Genomic DNA, 18,330 nt, shown 5'->3' with positions numbered 1-18,330 from the left:
ATATTGCATTACTGCAATTATTACTGTTTTCGTAACCTCCAAGAGTAGTTTGGTATATGGCCCCTTCCTTTTCCCAGCTGAGTGACCTTGAGGCAGCTTCTCAAGGAGATACAGCACTTAGATTCATTTCCCCAAGCATTCCCCACTTCCCACAGTTCATGGGAGTCTGTCACCCACCCAAGCATTCCCTCCCTCTTCACAGTTCATGGATGTCATCCATCCAAACATCCCCCTCCCCACAGTTCATGGCAGTCTGTCACCCCGTAGTAGCGGGAGTACAAGCAAGAGTAAGGTGGCAGCTGAAACTCACAGGTGCAAGTTCCCTGTTCAAATGTACCATTTTGCATTCAAAGGTTACAGCCTTATGTAGAAAGATCAGATTTCGGGACGTTATGGTTACAGGGAGCAAAAAGGCTGTGTAAATTGCCCCAGCTGCCCCTTCACATCTTACCCATCATATGCATCAATCCGGACGCAGCGACTTCCATTCCAAGTCCAAGCACAGTAAGGATCCTTGGCGAGAATACAGTCAGAACAGGTCCTGTACTTGCTGCAATTGGCCACAGGGACTTGGATGACTTTTGTGTTGGAGCCAATAAAGAGGACTCTCTGAGAATGAAAAACAAGAGTTACAGGTTGTTCTTGCTTAACGACCGATCACTTAATGACTGCTCAAAGTTATGATGGATCCCTTAAAAGATACTTGGAACTGGAGTCAACAATCTGATAGCCGCCTCCATCATCGCAATCACCTGTTCCAACTTTGTCAATACGGAAAGAAAGATTCCTGGGCCATAATTAGCCAAAAGTGCCATATATTTTACTAAAGCCAAAGTGGTTGCAGAAGAGGCAAAGCCAGATCTGAGATTTTCATGTGCAAAAGGTACGCTTAACTTTCCCTTGCTCCTGGCAAACCGGTTATCTGTCAATGCACTCAGCAGCCGGCTCAACATCCCTCGGTCATATGACCATGATTTATGACAGCTCCCCCCCCAAAAAAGAGACATTTACTTCTGGTTTCTGGGGGAAAAAACAGCCATTGCGGGAAATAGGGTCACGTAACCGCTATAACATTTGCTTGACAACTGGCACAAAAAGATGTCATAAAACTAGGTCAGTCATATGATGACCTGCTATACCTCCAGCATGATTTGTGAAAGTAATTCTAGGCTCAATTGTGGTTGTTAAGTCAAGGACTACCTATAGCAGAGTTAGACTCTTCCCATCTAGATCCATTCTAATACTTAAGGTAAAGGTTCCCCTCGCACATATGTGCTAGTTGTTTTCTGGCTCTAGGGGGTGGTGCTCATCTCCGTTTCAAAGCCGAAGAGCCAGTGCTGTCTGAAGACATCTCCGTGGTCATGTGGCTGGCATGACTAAACACCGAAGGCGCACGGAATGCTGTTACCTTCCCACCAAAGGTGGCTCCTATTTTTCTACTTGCATTTTTAGGTGCTTTCGAACTGCTAGGTTGGGCAGAAGCTGGGACAAGTAACGGGAGCTCACTCCGTTACGCGGCTCTAGGGATTCGAACCGCTGAATTGCTGACCTTTCTGATCAACAAGCTCAGCATCTTAGCCACTGAGCCACCGCGTCCCTTCTAATACTTAGGAGGCCTGAAAAAAAATCACCCTCTACTTTCTGAAAGCTGGGTGGGAGTCCTATGAGCAAGACAGACTATGACAAATGCCTTCAGCCAAACACAGCACCCTGTTTCTGTTTGTCCATACAACTAAGTTTCTAGCCCTGATGATTACAGGAGGCAGGCAACTTCTGAGGAAATCTCTCACATCAGAAAGGGTTGGTGGCTTCTATAATAATTACTCACAGACACACATTATGCTGGATCAGAGCTAAGCCTGGCTAGGCGGTGTGGGGTTCAATGTCATTAGTTTTCTTGTGGGAACCAAGGTCATTCCAACAAGTGGACGAGAAGAGGAGGAGTAAACAGGCAACCTGCTAACACCGCTATTGGACAATATGACCGATGACAGGAAGGGGGAACGTTTACTTTTTAATTAGGTGAAACCCAGAGGAACTTTCAGAGTCGGTTTTCACACCACTTGTGCCAATATGGTGCATCCAGTAAAATTGTTCTTTGAGGAATCTACCGTTCTCCTTTCAATGGGCGCCTTACTTGGAACGCTGACACCCAGAGAGTGCCTTAGCCTGTTGGGTGACCCAAAGCATCACATTAAACCAGTTGATTCACTTGGGTGCAGCCACATGAGGGGGACCCAGCCATTCTGCTAAGCCACCTTTGCCTCGGGCGCAGCATATTCCGCGAATTTGGGTTCTCTGCTATGCCGCGCCTTTGCAGTTCCTGACAAGTAACTTTCACCTCTTCCTCAGTGGCTTTAGTTCCGACAGATCCTTATCACCGGCAGGCACCTTTGCAAAGCAATTATCCGATATAAGATAGTGGTTTTAAGCTGCCGCGTTTATTGTGGGTTGGGTTGGTGAGGTTTAGGAGGACAGCCCTGGAGAGGAAGCATCAGCACTATCTGAAATTTCAACTTGATCCTAGGTATCAATTTCCCCTAGGAGTGTCTGCAGAGACCCACCACAACACTTCAGGGATGTGTCTGAAGGCACAAACGCAGCCACTTGTCAGCCTCTGCTTCGCTTACTTGCTATCGGCTGCCATAGAAACCGGGGAGGGTGGGGGCATGGTATTTGGGATGGGAATAAATGGTACAGGAGGTGATATGGAAAAGGGAGTTTTCTTCCAGGTGTTTGGTCCTGGTCTAGGCCAACAGTCCTGCATACCAACATGATGGTGCCTTTTGGAGATGCATCCCACATGACACCTAAGAGAGTTGCAGATTGGACACTGGGGTGGAGGCGTTGGAGGGATGGGGCTAGGTTATCATTTGATATGTACTTGTTCACGCCTTTCTGGCTCAAATCTTGCTTTAGTTTTGCTGCTATCTTTTCATAACCAGCAAAAGTATTTTAATTCAACGAACAATGGAATTAGGAGTTTTCTTTCTTGGTTACTGAGGGAGGCATGCCTGACACCACTGTATTTCTACATCCCGAAGGCTGATGCAACAAAACTCAGGGTATAATATGCACCATGCACAGGTCAGCCCACCAGCTGAGCCTCACTGCAGATCCTCCTGTTTTCCCCCATGGCACTAGGAGAGTGATGGCGAACCTTTTAGATACTGAGTGCCCAAACTCACGCGTGTGCATGCCCAAACTAAAAGATGCGCACGTGCAAATGTGCACCTGTGCAGACATGCATGTGCAGCACAAACATACATGCATACATGTGCAGCACAAACCCAAAGACCAGCTGGCTGGCGGGAGGCAGGGCATCCCAACATTGGCAGCAAGAGGTAAGATTTTTTCTCTTGTGAGCTTCTGTTTCCTCATTTGCGGGGAATGAAAGAAAGAACCACGGAGATCTGGCCTGGGGCGTGTGTGCCAGCAGAGAGTGCTCTCCGTGCCACCTCTGGCATGCATGCCATAGGTTAGCCATCACCGCACTAGGATTTCCAATTCTTTGCAAACAGGGTGGCCAAAGACTAAGAATTCTGGAAGCTCTAGAATTCAATGTCTCTGCACCTTCCTTACCTTCGGTACTGATAGGACCAAGCTCTTGATGGGTTGGGCTTCCTCAAACACTTGCAGTTCTTCTATGAGATGGACACCTGAAGGCAAGGCCACCGCTTTGTGCAGCCAACCATTCTCTGCACACACAAAAAGACCAGGAGACAATTCAGTGACTGAATTAACAGAGGAATGCAAACAAGACCAAGGGAGGTACTGATACCACTCTATAATAAAGCCTAAGTAAGACCATACTTAGAATTCTGCATCCAGTTTTGGTCACCACACTATAAAAAAAGATGTGGAGACTCTAGAAAGAGTGCAGAGAAGAGCAACCAGGATGATGAGGGGACTGGAGGCTCAAACATACGATGAACGGTTGCAGGAACTGGGCATGGCTGGTCTAGTGAAGAGAAGGACCAGGGGAGACAGGATAGCAGTCTTCCAACATTTGAGGGGCTGCCATAGAGAGGAGGCGGTCAAGCTATTTTCTAAAGCACCTGAAGGCCAGAAAAAGGAATAATGGATGGAAACCGATCAAGGAGAGATTCAACCTGGAAATAAGGAGGAATTTTCTGACAGTGAGATCAATGAACCCATGGAACAGAAGTTGCCTTCAAAACTTGTGGCACCTTCATGCCTGGAGGTTTCCAAGAAGAGACTGGACTGCCATTTGTCAGAATTGGTGTAGGGTCTCCTGCTTGGGTGGGGGTTTGGACTAGATGACCTGCAAGGTCCCTTCCAACTCTGCTAATCTGTTAAAAACCTCCCTTATGAGCCAAGGTGGCACAGTTGTTAGATTGCAGTACTGCAGGCTACTTCTGCTGACTGACTGCAATTTGGCAGTTTGAATCTCACCAGGCTCAAGGGTGACTCATCCTTCCATCTTTCCGAGGTGGGTCAAAAGAGGACCCAGATTGTTGCGGGCAAGAGGCTGATTCTGTAAACTCCTTACAGAGGGATGTAAAAACACTGTAAAGTGGGATATAAGTCTAAGTGCTATTGCTATTAAAAAGGAAACATTTAAAGGTGGGCCAAAGTTATGCAACTTTGTTGAGAGTCCAAGGATGGCCTCAATAAAAGGGGCACCACACCAACTTTCTTCAGGGCAGGTGGTATCTCCCCCCCCCCAAATTAAGGCATTAGCTACCACTTGGACCCAACCACATGCAACCTTTTTGGGTTGACCAGCTAAGAGAGGTATGGGTTCTGAACACAGAACACAAGACAATTTTAAAATTGCAGAGTTTGAATCCGATGATCATTTAAATGCCAACATACTCTTTATCTCCTCTCTTGCCAGATGGCTCCAATCCATTGGTGAAATGTATTTTTTTTTGCCACCGGTTCTCTGGGCATGGCTTGGGGGGGGGGATGTCATATGACTGGGTGGGTGTGGCCAACTTTTTAAAATTTTTAAAGCCTTTTTTACTACCTATTTGCCCGAACCAGTAGTAAAAATGCTTTAAGAAGTCGGAGGAAAAAAAGTTCAGCTATGCTGTGCAATCGTGGGAATCTTTTCCCCCCACTTTTTAAAGCATTTTTTTTAAACTACGGGTTCGGGCGAAGAGGTAGTAAAAATGCTTTAAAAATTTAAAAAAAGTTGGCCACATGCTGAGCTATAAAAAAAAATATTTAAAAAGTGAAAAAAAAAAGGTTCCCACGATCGCAGGGCACAGGTGATTGTCATGGAACCTTTTTTCTCTCTTTTTAAAACATTTTTTTCCTGCTGGTTCGGGTGAATAGGCAGGAAAAAAATGCTTTGAAAAGTCTAAACTGAGCTGCGCAATCTTCGGAAGCTTTTTTTTAACTACCAGTTTGCAGTGAAAATCATCCCTACCAGTTCAATCCCCAAACCAACCTCGAAAATGGCACCTAGGGTGCCCCCACATCCCCCCAAATGAGTTCAGCTTCTCTGCATCCGGACCTCCGTCATAATTATTGCATTGCCCACCAGATCTAATCTACGTTGGCTTCTCTTAAAGAGATGGCGGTTTTTTTGCAGTCCAGCTAGATGAAACACAGTTTCAAAATGGGCTGTTGGGGTTATTACAATTTTATTTTACTTCTTTGCTTTGCTGTTCCTTTTTGTTGTTGCTGTTGCTTTAATCATTTTCTGCTGAATACATCAAAAGAAGGATTTGTTTATTAAAAAAAAGAAAAAAACCAACCAGCTAAGTGGTTAGAAGAAGCAATTAAAAGGAGCGCTCCCCCGACTGAAAATAACTCCTTGATGAAGAGAGTGGTGATTTACTCACTTTGAAATGACTAATAATAAAAACAGCAGATGAGAAGAGCTCTGTCTCCAAAGGGGCATTTTGTACTTGGTTGACAAACAGGAGAAAAAAAATTCTCGTCTCACGGACCCTCCGTGTCGCTGTTCCGACAGGCCTGGGGCTAAAGAGCTTTTGCCCCCCTCCTCGAATGGTATGGTTGTTATGTGTTTTAAATTGTGTATTGTTATGTTCGTCTTTTTATCCCCTGTCTGTACCCCCTTCCCTGACTGAATTGTGAGCCGCCCTGAGTCCCCTTCGGGGAAAAGGGCGGCATATAAATGTAATAAATCCAATCCAATCCAATCCTCCTGAAAATTTGTCTCCAGCCTCTGATCAATTTTTAACTAGCAGAACTGAAGCCTGGCAAGATAATGCAAACTATTTTCTCCGATTAACTTTTATGATAGAGTCAGCAGAAGATATGGGGAAAATATCACTTAAATGCCAACATAAAAAGGCTCATGTGAGACCAATGTGCTAAAGCACAAAATGACTTCCATTTTTGGGTTTTTTTTAAAAGCAGATTTGTAATTGTTTTCTCCCTCCATAACATCTTACAATCATCACATTGACGTTGTTATCATACCTGTACATATCAATCTTATATCGCTTCTATATTTATATACATTCATTTACAGTTCTATACATTTCTCTATTGTTTCTCGGCTGAATTAACTTTATTCCTGTTATGCAACCATTTATACCAATTATCCCAAATTTCATAGTATTCAGACTCCTGCAACTGCTCTTTATATGTTTTAGTCTCCAATCCCCTAATCATCTCGGTTGCTCTTCTCTGCACTCTTGGTCTTCTGGTTTCTATCCCGCTGCCTTTAACCACTGTGCCAAACTGGCTCTCGATAAAACAACTATGGTTAGAAACCATGCAGCAAAAATGTAGCTGCCAAAACTTTGACCCAGTGAAACGCGTTAGGTCAAAGTCAAAGTAGGTGGACACAGCTGCAATTTTGGACTCTTTCTTGCTTCCCTCAAACCCGTACCTGTCCCGATGTACAGCACTTCATATGGTTTGCCATCCAAACCGTGGACTCTTTCCACCACCAGCTGGGTGAAGTTGGCATCCTTCTTGACCAGCAAAGGCTGGTTGCCCAATGGGGGCACAGCCTTATCCATCAGGGGGTGCTTCTTTGCAAAATTCAGGGTGTTGTCTGGAAGCTCCAGGGAAGTGGAGAAACTGTTGTACCGGTGCCAATCCGTGATACACTGGAACAAAAAAAAGACGACGGAAGCAGGGTTTAGGTTAGAGCTTCACGTACAGAGAATTAGCAAAAACCGGTCAATTCAAGAGGAGGGGCTCTCCTTGATAGGGATGGGCCAGAAGTGTGTTCTGACTAGCTCCCCAAACATGTCAAACCCTCTGAAGTTAACGCAAAGATTCCTTTATCTGTTAACTTTATAAAAAGTTTCTCTCTCACCGCAGGCTAACAAGTCTGTTTGGCTGGAAGATCAATAGTTGTCTGCCCCATCTATTCATCTCCGCCCCCTGCCTTTTATCCCCAGAACTAGGGTGGAGCTTCACTAGTAGTGGTGGCACTTCCGTCCCAAGGACCGGCCCATAGATTTCCACTGCTCTCCTCTCCTCTGCCCTCAGTGCATCTATGTGTCAGGCACTGGACCCTCTCCTCTTCCTTATTAGCCACCTCCAGACCTGGGGGCTGTTGACTCTCCATCTGGCGGCTGATGGACAGCCCAGGTTCCACCTCTCTCTCTCTTTCTCTGACAGCTCCATTCCCTCTTCCCCCTCAGAGCTCTCAAGTTATCTTGATGCTGACCTTCATTCCCACGCCTCCTCCTCCTCCTCTGATTTGGCTACTGGAGTGGCAGGAAGCTGACAGGTCACAACAAAGGAGTTTTTCTTTTTCTTTTTAATGAAGTTTTATTGCAATTTTCCTTTTCCTCATCATACATACTTTATAGTCAGAGTTTTAATGGGATCACATTTTATACATCTCATTTATAATTATAATTTCAATATATTCTGATTTCCCAACTTCTATCAATATTCATCTCTCTTACATAAACTTTTCTCCCCCCCCCCTTTATTCATTTAAGCTTACATATCATTGCTAAACCCCTAATCTTTACACATTAATCATTTTAACCCTAGTTTTACTATGCCAACTTCAATCATATTATTCTCTTTACATATTTCTTTATCTTTTCTCATTTAATTTTTATACATAGTTAACATCACTATATGTCCTATATTTTATATCTTTTTAAAAAACCCAAATTTTCCATGTGTTTACCTTATTTCTTCTTTTCAGAAAAATATCTCATGAATTCCCCTTTCCCCCATCGGTAATATTTTTAACTCCCAACATTGTTCAAATTACATTCAAAATTAGTAATATTATCAAATTATTTACCTCCACATTCCCATCTACCTATCTAACTCTTTATATATCTATACTAGTATTTACCCTATAAATTATACCTCTCTTCTACTAACATTTTCCTTCTTATCCATTATCTCTTACTTTTTAAAAAGATCCCATTTTTAGTGATTTCTTATCTGCCTTTGATCCTGCTCTCTTGAAATCTTATTTCTCCTCTCTTTATTTTTATATGCATTGCATTTTCTCTTCTTTGTCCCCCTTCCCCCTTTTTGTTTTATTTTTCCCATCTCTCGCACCAAAACTTTCCTTACAACAAAGGTGTTTTTCAACTTTGGCCACTTTAAGATGGACTTCAACTTTCAGAATTCCCCAGCCAGCAATTTTTTTTTGGGGGGGGGGTGTTTCCTGCCCGGGTGGGGACATGGGACTTACAGCGCCCGGACGGGGAACGGGTTCCTGGTCGGAGTAACGAATCCACTTCTGAGCAATTTCACTGTATTCCTTGTAGGGGCCTTCGAAGACTTTCTGCACATCCAAGATCTGGTATTGGCAAACGGCAGAAACATCGACGTCTCCCCTGCAGGAAATGAAAAGAAAACCAGGCGGTTGAGGGTTCAAATTTGAGAAGGTTTATTCCTGTTAGAGTTTCTTCTTAAAAACGTCCAGTGTTGGAGACAACTAAAGAACTGGGGTTGACTAGGGAGTAAGGCCACAGGTGAATGTTGAATGGCCCGCCCGAGAAAATAAAAGAGGAGTGAAAGGGGAGTGGAGTTTGCAGGAGAATTAGTTCACTTAATGGGTTCATGACTCTCTGAGACTTCTGGCCAAGTTTTGCAGATATCAGCCTGGCAGCTCTCCAAGACAGATAAGGTCTGTGACTGTAAATCCTCCCTTGAAAGACTTTGCTGGATGTGAATGAGCAGAATTCACAGTAAATTAATAAAGGGCTTTTTCGTTGGAACAAGGAGTCTGCTTCAGGCTCTAGGTCAGAACACTTACCAGCGTGCTTGGAAGACCCCAAAAAAGCTGGTCTCACGCCAGTGATCGCCATTCAGCGTGTAGGTCCCCTGGATCCGGTTAAAGTGCAGCTGCTGCTCTGGAATCGAGCACAGCAGCCGGGCCTTCAGAAACGTCGTCCACCTTTTCTGCAAAGTACGGGCACCACCGACATCGCCCTGCACCAAACAAAAAATAACAGCCTTTAATCTCCCCTCGGTACCCAAGTGGCGTTGAGATGCTATTTTCTCGCCCTTGAGTTACCAACTGCACCTAACTGCAATTCCCATGCCAACCTCTAGGACAGTGTTTCTCAACCTTGGCAACTTGAAGATGTCTGGACTTCAACTCCCAGAATTCCCCAGCCAGCGAATGCTGGCTGGGGAATTCTGGGAGTTGAAGTCCAGACATCTTCAAGTTGCCAAGGTTGAGAAACGCTGCTCTAGGAAAAGACATGAGGAAAGACTGTAGGGTGCCAATCACCGTATGTTACAGGAAGTCCTTGACTTACAACCACAATTCAGCCCAACATTTCTATTGTTAAGTGAGACCGTTGTTCAGTGAGTTTTGGCCCATTTTATGACGTTCCTTGCCGCAGGTGTTAAGTGAATTACTGGAGTTGTTAAGTTGTTAACATGGTTGTTAAGTGAAACCGGCTTCTCCATTGAATTTGCTTATCAGAAGACTAAAAAAAGTGATTTCATGACCCCAGGCCACAACAATGGTCATAAATACATGCTGGTTGCCATGACCCTAGGACACTGCAACCATCATAAATCTGAACCAGTGGCCAAAGGTCCGAATTTTGGACACAGCTTTCAGATCATAGCACAGGCCATTCCCATCTCCCCTAAGATTGTCCTAGAAAAGCTCTGTCAGAGTATGAATATTCATAGACTGGAATAGATCAGCTAATGAATAGGCATAGCAACTGGATCAGCCAATGAGGGCTGTTTTGGAAACAGAAATTTAAGTTTGGAGTCGGGGTGTCTCTTAGCTGAGAACTGAAACTGGAACTAGTTTGTAAGCACTGAGTCTGCTGCTCTGAGAAGTAAACTAGTCTAAACTTCTCTGCTCTGAACTCTGAAATGAAACTGTTCTCTCCTGCTTGTGTTCTGCTTGTAGCTTCTACCACGTTGAAAAACTCTACTATTGGTACTGTACATTTATTCACCTCTTATTTTGCATATGAAGAAGTTAATGAATCCAACTGAATCAGTTATATGTGTGTGCTCTCTGGATCTGATTTTTCTGCAACAAACTCTGACAAGCTCACTCCCCAAGATTTGTTCAGAAGTCTTTCCAGCCCTGAGATACCCCAGAAAGAGAAGGACCAAGGCCTACCTTGCAGATCCGAGCCACACGGGCTACCACCTGGTCAATGTCGCAATCATATTCCACTGCTCGTTCGCTGAAGAAGAAGTAGACTTTGTCGTCATCTCCGATATCACTGCCTTTGCTCTCCTGGACAAATGCTGAGCCCACAAAGTGGGGTTCTGCAGAGGGAAAGAGGGTCGAGATAAATACCGTATTTTCCCCCAAAACAAGACCCAACCGTAAAATAAACCCTAGCATGATTTTTCCAGGTACTTGTCCCAGCTTCTGCCAACCTAGCAGTTCAAAAAATGCAAGTAGAAAAATAGGAACCACCTTTGCTGGATAACAGAAGATAACAGCGTTCCGTGCGTCTTTGGCGTCTAATCTTGTCGGCCACATGACCACGGAGAACGTCTTCGGACAGCGCTGGCACTTTGGCTTTGAAACAGAGATGAGCACTGCCCCCTAGAGTTGGGAACGACTAGCACATATATGCGAGGGGAACCTTTACCTTTACCTAACTTTAAGCCGTCATTAAATGAACTGTTTAAGCCATAGACTACCTGAATGTGAACTTTTTCAGAACCATATTTACAGAAATACAACTGTATTTCATTGTAAACATCCACAGATAATTCAGCATGTAGAAGCCACTCACTCATGAGCTGTGAGTAACAGCAGGTCTTCCATCCCCTGAGTATTTGGGGACTATAAATTCATCTTCCAAATGTCGAAGGACTAATCTGGCCGTAAGAAGACTCAAATATCCTCTGATCCATGTCTACAGTATAATCCAGTGTAAAAATCTTCCCAGCCTGTGTAAGATCTCTGCCTTCTTGAGTTAAAGGAGTATGAAATCTCCTTTGTCAGATGGGGCACCTAAATCATCTTAACATCATGTCGGGAAGCTCACTTGTACATGACACTCCTGGGAGGGGCTGTTTAATGCTCATTTTGTTTCAGTAAACCCAATCAGTTACAAAGCTCTCGCCTACGTGAAGATACCGTGTTAATACAATACAATAGCAGAGTTGGAAGGGACTCTGGAGGTCTTCTAGTCCAACCCCCTGCCTAGGCAGGAAACCCTATACCATTTCAGACAAATGGTTATCCAATCTTTTCTTAAAGACTTCCAGTGTTGGGGCATTCACAACTTCTGGAAGCAAATTGTTCTACTGATTAATTGTTCTAAGTGTCAGGAAATTTCTCCTTAGTTCTAAGTTGCTTCTCTCCTTGATTAGTTTCCACCCATTGCTTCTTGTTCTATCCTCATGTGCTTTGGAGAAGTTGAGTCCCTCTTCTTTGGGACAGAACCTGAGATATCGAAGCACTGCTATCATGTCACACCTAGTCCTTCTTTTCATTAAACTAGACATCCCCAGTTCCTGCAACCGTTCTTCATATGTTTTAGCCTCCAGTCCCCTAATCATCTTGGTTACTCTTCTCTGCACTCTTTCCAGAGTCTCCACATCTTTTCTACATCGTAGCGACCAAAACTGAATGCAGGATTCCAAGTGTGGCCTTACCAAGGCATTATAAAGTGGTATTAACACTTCATGTGATCTTGATTCTATTCCTCTGTTGATGCAGCCTAGAACTGTGTTGGCTTTTTTGGCAGCTGCTGCACACTTCTGGCTCCTATTTAAATGGTTGTCCACTAGGACTCCAAGATCCCTTTCACAGTTACTACTATTGAGCCAGGTACCACCTATACTATACCTGTGCATTTCGTTTTTCTTGCCTAAATGTAGAACCTTACTCTTTTCACCATTGAATTTCATTTTATTAGATAGTGCTCAATATTCAAGTTTGTCAAAATCCTTCTGTATCTTAAGCCTGTCTTCTGGAGTGTTGGCTATTCCTGCCAGCTTGGTGTCATCTGCAAATATGATGAGTTCCCCATTTATTCCCTCATCGAAAGGCATTCACACACATGCTAGAACTGTGATGGTTAACCTATGGCATGTGTGCTACAGGTGGCACCTAGAGCCCTCTCTGGGACCATGTGAGCCATTGTCCCAGATCAGCTTCGCCACACATGTGCACGCACCTCCTGCCAGCTGGCTGATTTTTGGGTCTCACACATGGGGGGGGGGTCACATGGACATGCACAGGGGAGCACAGGGGATGCGGCATATACCTACACAGCCCATCTTTGGTCTCAGGAGGATTCAGGGCAGCGTTCCCCACCCAGAAGTCTATTTTTGGTCCCAGGAGGCTGCCAGGAAGCCTACTAGGCCCAAAATGGGGCAAGGGGGAGGGGGTCACACGTGCATACACAGGGATGGGTGGGGCACAGGAGTGTGTGTCGCACGCACATTGCATTATGGGTGTGGGTGCTTTCGGCACGTGATGACAAAAAGGTTAGCCATCACTGCCCCAGAATGTGCTCTACCAGCCCACTTTCCCTGCGGTGGGCACACTTCCAAAGCAAATCCTAGATTGAAGCCACACAAAAAAACACACATACGCACGCATACACACTCCTCCCAATATTTTCATTTTCTAAAAAATGCCAGCGGGGATTGCACGGAACAAAAGGCAGGAATTAGATGGTGCCAGGGCCTGGCACGTCGCTTTACAAAATGTCAGACTTGGGCGGCATCAAAAAATTGAACGTATAATAAAAATGTCAGCTTCCCGCCGATTTATTTTCTGTTAATTAAAACAAAATTAAAGTAATTTATCGCAAAAGACGGCCTACGCCCCTGTCCGGATTAAAGAGATGACATGATAGATTTGCTGCAAGGCCTCTGCCCAACACCTTGGAGGGCTACATCTCCCTGAGTGGGATCCGATGATCCCTGGAGTCGGGAAGGAATGGGGATTTTGCAGTATCCTTTCCCTGGAGTAGGGAGGGAATGGGGATTCTGCAATATCCTATCCCTGTAGTAGGGAGAGAATGGAGCGTTTGCAGTGTCCTTCCCCAGGAGTGGGGAGGAAATGGGGATTTTGCAGTATCATTTCCCTGGAGTGGGGAGGGAATGGGGATTTTGCAGTATCCTTCCCCTGGAGTGGGGAGGGAATGGAGATCTTGCAGTATCCTTCTCCCTGCCATGTCCACCAAGTCATGCCCACAGAACTGGTAGTAAAATAATTTTAATCCCACCAATGATAAGCAGCATGTACATTCAATATGCAGCTCATGCATATAAATCTCCCATTGCCCAGCACAGAAGACTATGTAACTATGCTGAGAAGATCCACAGAAGAAACATCCCCTTGTAGCATCTCACCATTAAGCCATGTAGGCAGGTGCTCAGTCTTGACGGGATACTGGGGCCCCAGGTTGCGCAGGATCACAGGATCGGTACCCAGGAAGTTGTTGTGTGTTGCGGAGTACAACTCTTCCTCTGAAAGAGACAAGGAAAAGGAGTGAGCCCAGCAAACCCGGAGTTCCCTATCGGATTCCGAAGAGTAGAGACGCTTGACTGTCAAGGGTCGTGGTGCACATTCTTGGCAGCTTTGAAGAAGTATGGACTTTAATGCCCACATTCAGGACACAGCATGTGTGATACTCGACCAAGTTCTGCTGTTTTGTCAGGGATGCTACGGGTCCTCACCAGGACCAGTTTTCTTTGTTACCTTCTGGGAGGGGGCTTTTTGGTATCCGAAGCAGAACAGCTAGGTTCTGTAATAGCTTTGTAGCATAGAGTGTCAACCTTGCTAACTATTAGAGCCAAGGTGGCGCAGTGGTTAAATGCAGCACTGCAGGCTACTGCTAGATCAGCAGGTCAGCGGTTCAAATCTCACCGGCTCAGGGTTGACTCAGCCTTCCATCCTTCCGAGGTGGGTAAAATGAGGACCCAGATTGTTGGGGGCAATATGCTGACTCTCTGTAAACCGCTTAGAGAGGCCTGAAAGGCCTATGAAGCGGTATATAAGTCTACTGCTATTGCTATTGCTATTAAGCGTTTTCGACATATGCTATTGTATTCACAGAAAAAAAAGTGACAATAGAGGTTATCTCCTCTCCTCTCCCCTTATTCTATTCTATTCATTCCATTCTTCCATTCCATATTTATTCTATTCTATTCCATATTTATTCTATTCTCTTCCATATTTATTCTATTCTATTTTATTCTATTCATTCCAATATTCCATTCCATTCCATATTTATTTTATTCCATTCCATATTTATTCTATTCTATTCCATATTTATTCTATTCTATTCTACTCCATTCCATTCATTCCAATATTCCATTCTATTCTATCCTATCCTATCCTATCCCATTCTATGAGCTGCGGTGGTGCAGTAGTTGAAATGCAGTCCTGCAAGCTACTTCTGCTGACTGCCGGCTGACTGCAATTTGGCAGTTCAATCTCACCAGGCTCAAGGTCGACTCAGCCTTCCATCCTTCCGAGGTGGGTCAAATGAGGACCCAGATTGTTGGGGGTAAAAGTCTGACTGTGTAAACTGCTTAGAGCACTGTGAAGCGGTATATAAGTCTAAGTGTTATTGCTATTCCATTCTCTCCATCCCATCCCAGCCTTTTATCTTATCCAAGTTCTGGAAACTTGGCTGGGAAATTCTAGACGTTGAAGTCCACACCAGTTAAAATTAAAATTGACGAAGTTGAGAAATGCTGGTTTAGCATGAGTACACCCACTGGGCAGGAGAAGGTCTGCAGAAGTTGGCTCTCCCCTTTTGCCCTTTGGAGAAATTCTCCTCGGTAGCTTAGTCCAGTGGTTCCCACTGGCTTAGTCCCATCATTATCATCATCTCCTCTCCTTCAGCACTAAACCAAGCACATAAACACACACACACACACACACACACACACAGATGGTCACTTACCCACAATGAGGCTCGTGTAGCCCTTGGCAGGGTCGTATGGACATTTGCCCTTGCCTTCCTCGAAGGAGAACCTATCCAAGGAGAAGGTGGCCAAGTCCTGAAAAAGGCATTGGGGGAAAAAAAAACATGTTTATAAACCCCCATGACAAGCCGGGCGTGCTCAAAAACCGTATCACGTACGTGGGGCGGGGGGGGGGATGTGTTCTGCTCTACTCACAATGTAGCCGCATTTGGGCTGGAAGGCATACGTGCCACAGGTGTACATGTGAGAGCTGTTGTAGATCTGGAGGAAGCGGATGTAGTTGAAACATTCAGTCTGGGAGGAAGGGAAAGGAGAGGTTTGTTAACAAACTTCCCCACAACCCACCTATGCGCCCAAGAGAGCCTGCGCTGAGCATTGCCTTTGCAGGAGACTCAACATCCTAAAATTGCAGCCGTCTTTAGCAGCGGGTAGCTAATTCTCCAGGCGGCTGAGATTGGCTTGAAGTAAAAAAAAAAAAGATCAGAGAAAGCTGAGTGGGGAAAGGAATTTAGACATCAGAGGGAAATCTCGGGCAGCCTGCAGCATGGCCCCTCCCCCGATCCTTAATTTTAAAGAGCATCTTTAATGGAAAACTGCAGAGCGCACCTTTTCCAGGGCAAAATGTGCAACCACAACGGCTGCGTTAGCAGAGAAAAAGAAGCCGGCATTTAAGTCAAATGTGGCTGATTGTACCTTTTTAAAAAGTATTATTATTTATTTTGTATCCATAGGTGCTTGGTGAACAGTGCCTTGTCCAGATCAATTTACTTTATGCATAAGGATAATATTAATAATACTATTTACACATAAGGTAAAGGCAAAGGTTCCCCTCGCACATATGTGCTAGTCCTTCCCAACTCTAAGGGGCAGCAGTGCTCATCTCTGTATCAAAGCCGAAGAGCCAGCACTGTCCGAAGACGTCTCCGTGGTCATGTGGCCAGCAGGACTCAACGCCAAAGGCACACGAAACATTGTTACCTTCCCACCAAATGTGGTTCCTGTTTTTCTACTTGCATTTTTTACATGCTTTCGAACTACTAGATTGGCAGAAGCTGGGACAAGTAACAGCTCACTCTGTTACGGGGTGCTAGGGATTCAAACCGCCGAACTGCCAACCTTTCTGATTGAGAAGCTCAGCGTCTTAGTCACTGAGCCACTGCGTCCCTTACGCATACATAGTAATTTGCATGCATAGTGATAATCTTTCGACTTCTGATATTTTTCTATGCATAGTAAAAAGAATGTTTTGTATTATGTGACAGTATACATAGTAGTATTTCCCCAATTTCTATTTTCCGCTTCTATTTTCTAACCATTAATAAAACAAATCCCATATTACGAAGATACAGTTGGCTTATTGTATCTGAGCGGCGGGGTATCACAAGACAGATTTCTCCTCCCAGTTTTCTTCCAGTCTCCAGGGCAATCATTAAGCAAAGCAGGAATGCCACCCAAACTAAGGATTTTAGCTTGTGGCTCTTTCCAACATAGAACATAGAATAGAATTGGAAGGGACCTTGGAGGTCTTCTAGTCCAACCCCACTGCTTGAGCAGGGGACCCTACACCATTCCACACAAGTGACTGTCCAGTCTCTTCTTAAAAGCCTCCAGTGATGGAGCGCCCACATCTTCTGAAGGCAAGATGTCCCATTGGTTGATTGCTCTCACCGTTAAGAAACTTCTCCTTAGAATAGAATGAATGAGCTGGAAGGGACCTTGGAGGTCTTCTAGTCCAGCCCCCTGCTCAAGCAGGAGAACCAACACCTAAACAAGATGCTGAGACTCTAGAAAGAGCGCAGAGAAGAGCAACAAAGAGGATTAGGGGACTGGAGGCTAAAACATATGAAGAACAGTTGCAGGAACTGGGTATGTCTAGTTTAATGAAAAGAAGAACTAAGGGAGACATGATAGCAGTGTTCCAATATCTCAGTGGCTGCCCCAAAGAAGAGGGGATCAACCTATTCTCCAAGGCACCTGAGGGTAGAACAATAAGCAATGGATGGAAACTAATCAAGGAGAGAAGCAACCTAGATCTAAGGAGAAACCTCTTGACTGTTAGAACAATTAATCAGTGGAACAGCTTGCCTCCAGAAGTTGTGAATGCTGCAACACTGGAGGCTTTTAAGAAGATGTTGGATAACCATTTGTCTGAAGTGGTGTAGGGTTTCCTGCCTAGGCAGGGGGTTGTACTAGAAGACCTCCAAGGTCCCTTCCAACTCTGTTATTCTATTCTAACCTACACTTTAAGCTTTAGGTTGCTTCTTTCTCCTTGGTCAGTTTCCATCCATTGTTTCTCGTCTTGCCTTTTGGTGCTTTGGAAAACAGTTTGACCCCCCTCATCTTTGTAGCAGCTCCCTCAAATTCAGGGATTCCTTGGCTCAAAACCCTACCTTATTTTGGACGAACAAATCTAAATCAGAATTCTGAACTCCCATTCAAATGGCATATACAGCTAGCCTTGACTTAACACCAATTTGTTTTATTGACTATTTGAAGTTACAACTTGCAACTCATCCTTGCCCTTATAACCAGTAGGGCACCCCTTGGTCATGTGATCAAAATTTGGAGCTTGGCATTTACCAGAGTCCTGTGAATGCTGGCTTCTGAGAAACAAAGCGAGCGGGGGAAATCGGATTTGCTTAATGACCGCATGATTCACTTAACAACTGCAGGGATTTACTTAGCAGCTGGGGCAAAAAAAGAAGAGAGAGAAAATCACAAAATGGGGCACAACTCAGTTAACAACCCCCTTGGTTATTTACAGAAATTCGGGATCCAATTGTGGTCGTAACCAGCGGTGGGATTCACCCATTTTGCACCGGTTCGGGAGAACTGGATGTTAATTTTAATCTGGTTTGCCGAACCGGTAGTTACAAGGAACGGCTGGCCTTGTCCACCCTGCTCTTCCCCTCCCAGGAGTCTCTATGTGGCCCATTCATCATTCAACGTGAGTGCAGGGCCCGTGTGGAGGCTCGGGGGCCCCCCCAAAAAATTGGCCTACCG

At 44.8% G+C, this 18,330-nt stretch overlaps 1 protein-coding gene across 1 annotated transcript in view; it reads right to left on the bottom strand.

Moving 5' to 3' along the window:
* SEMA4C (semaphorin 4C) overlaps window positions 1–18,330 on the bottom strand; it is a 99,756-nt gene that overhangs the window by 10,228 nt on the left and 71,198 nt on the right. Inside the window, exons 5-13 of the mRNA XM_032228988.1 lie at window positions 15,523–15,621; window positions 15,306–15,402; window positions 13,744–13,860; window positions 10,535–10,686; window positions 9,194–9,369; window positions 8,627–8,771; window positions 6,836–7,058; window positions 3,583–3,698; window positions 452–609 (exon numbers count right to left, since the gene is read on the bottom strand). Of these exons, the coding sequence (XP_032084879.1) occupies window positions 452–609; window positions 3,583–3,698; window positions 6,836–7,058; window positions 8,627–8,771; window positions 9,194–9,369; window positions 10,535–10,686; window positions 13,744–13,860; window positions 15,306–15,402; window positions 15,523–15,621 (1,283 nt within the window). The remainder of the gene's footprint in view (window positions 1–451; window positions 610–3,582; window positions 3,699–6,835; window positions 7,059–8,626; window positions 8,772–9,193; window positions 9,370–10,534; window positions 10,687–13,743; window positions 13,861–15,305; window positions 15,403–15,522; window positions 15,622–18,330) is intronic.

Source organism: Thamnophis elegans, chromosome 13 (assembly GCF_009769535.1).
Source record: "Thamnophis elegans isolate rThaEle1 chromosome 13, rThaEle1.pri, whole genome shotgun sequence".
Taxonomy (NCBI): Eukaryota; Metazoa; Chordata; class Lepidosauria; order Squamata; family Colubridae; genus Thamnophis; species Thamnophis elegans.
This window is presented reverse-complemented; position numbering and strand designations above follow the sequence as displayed.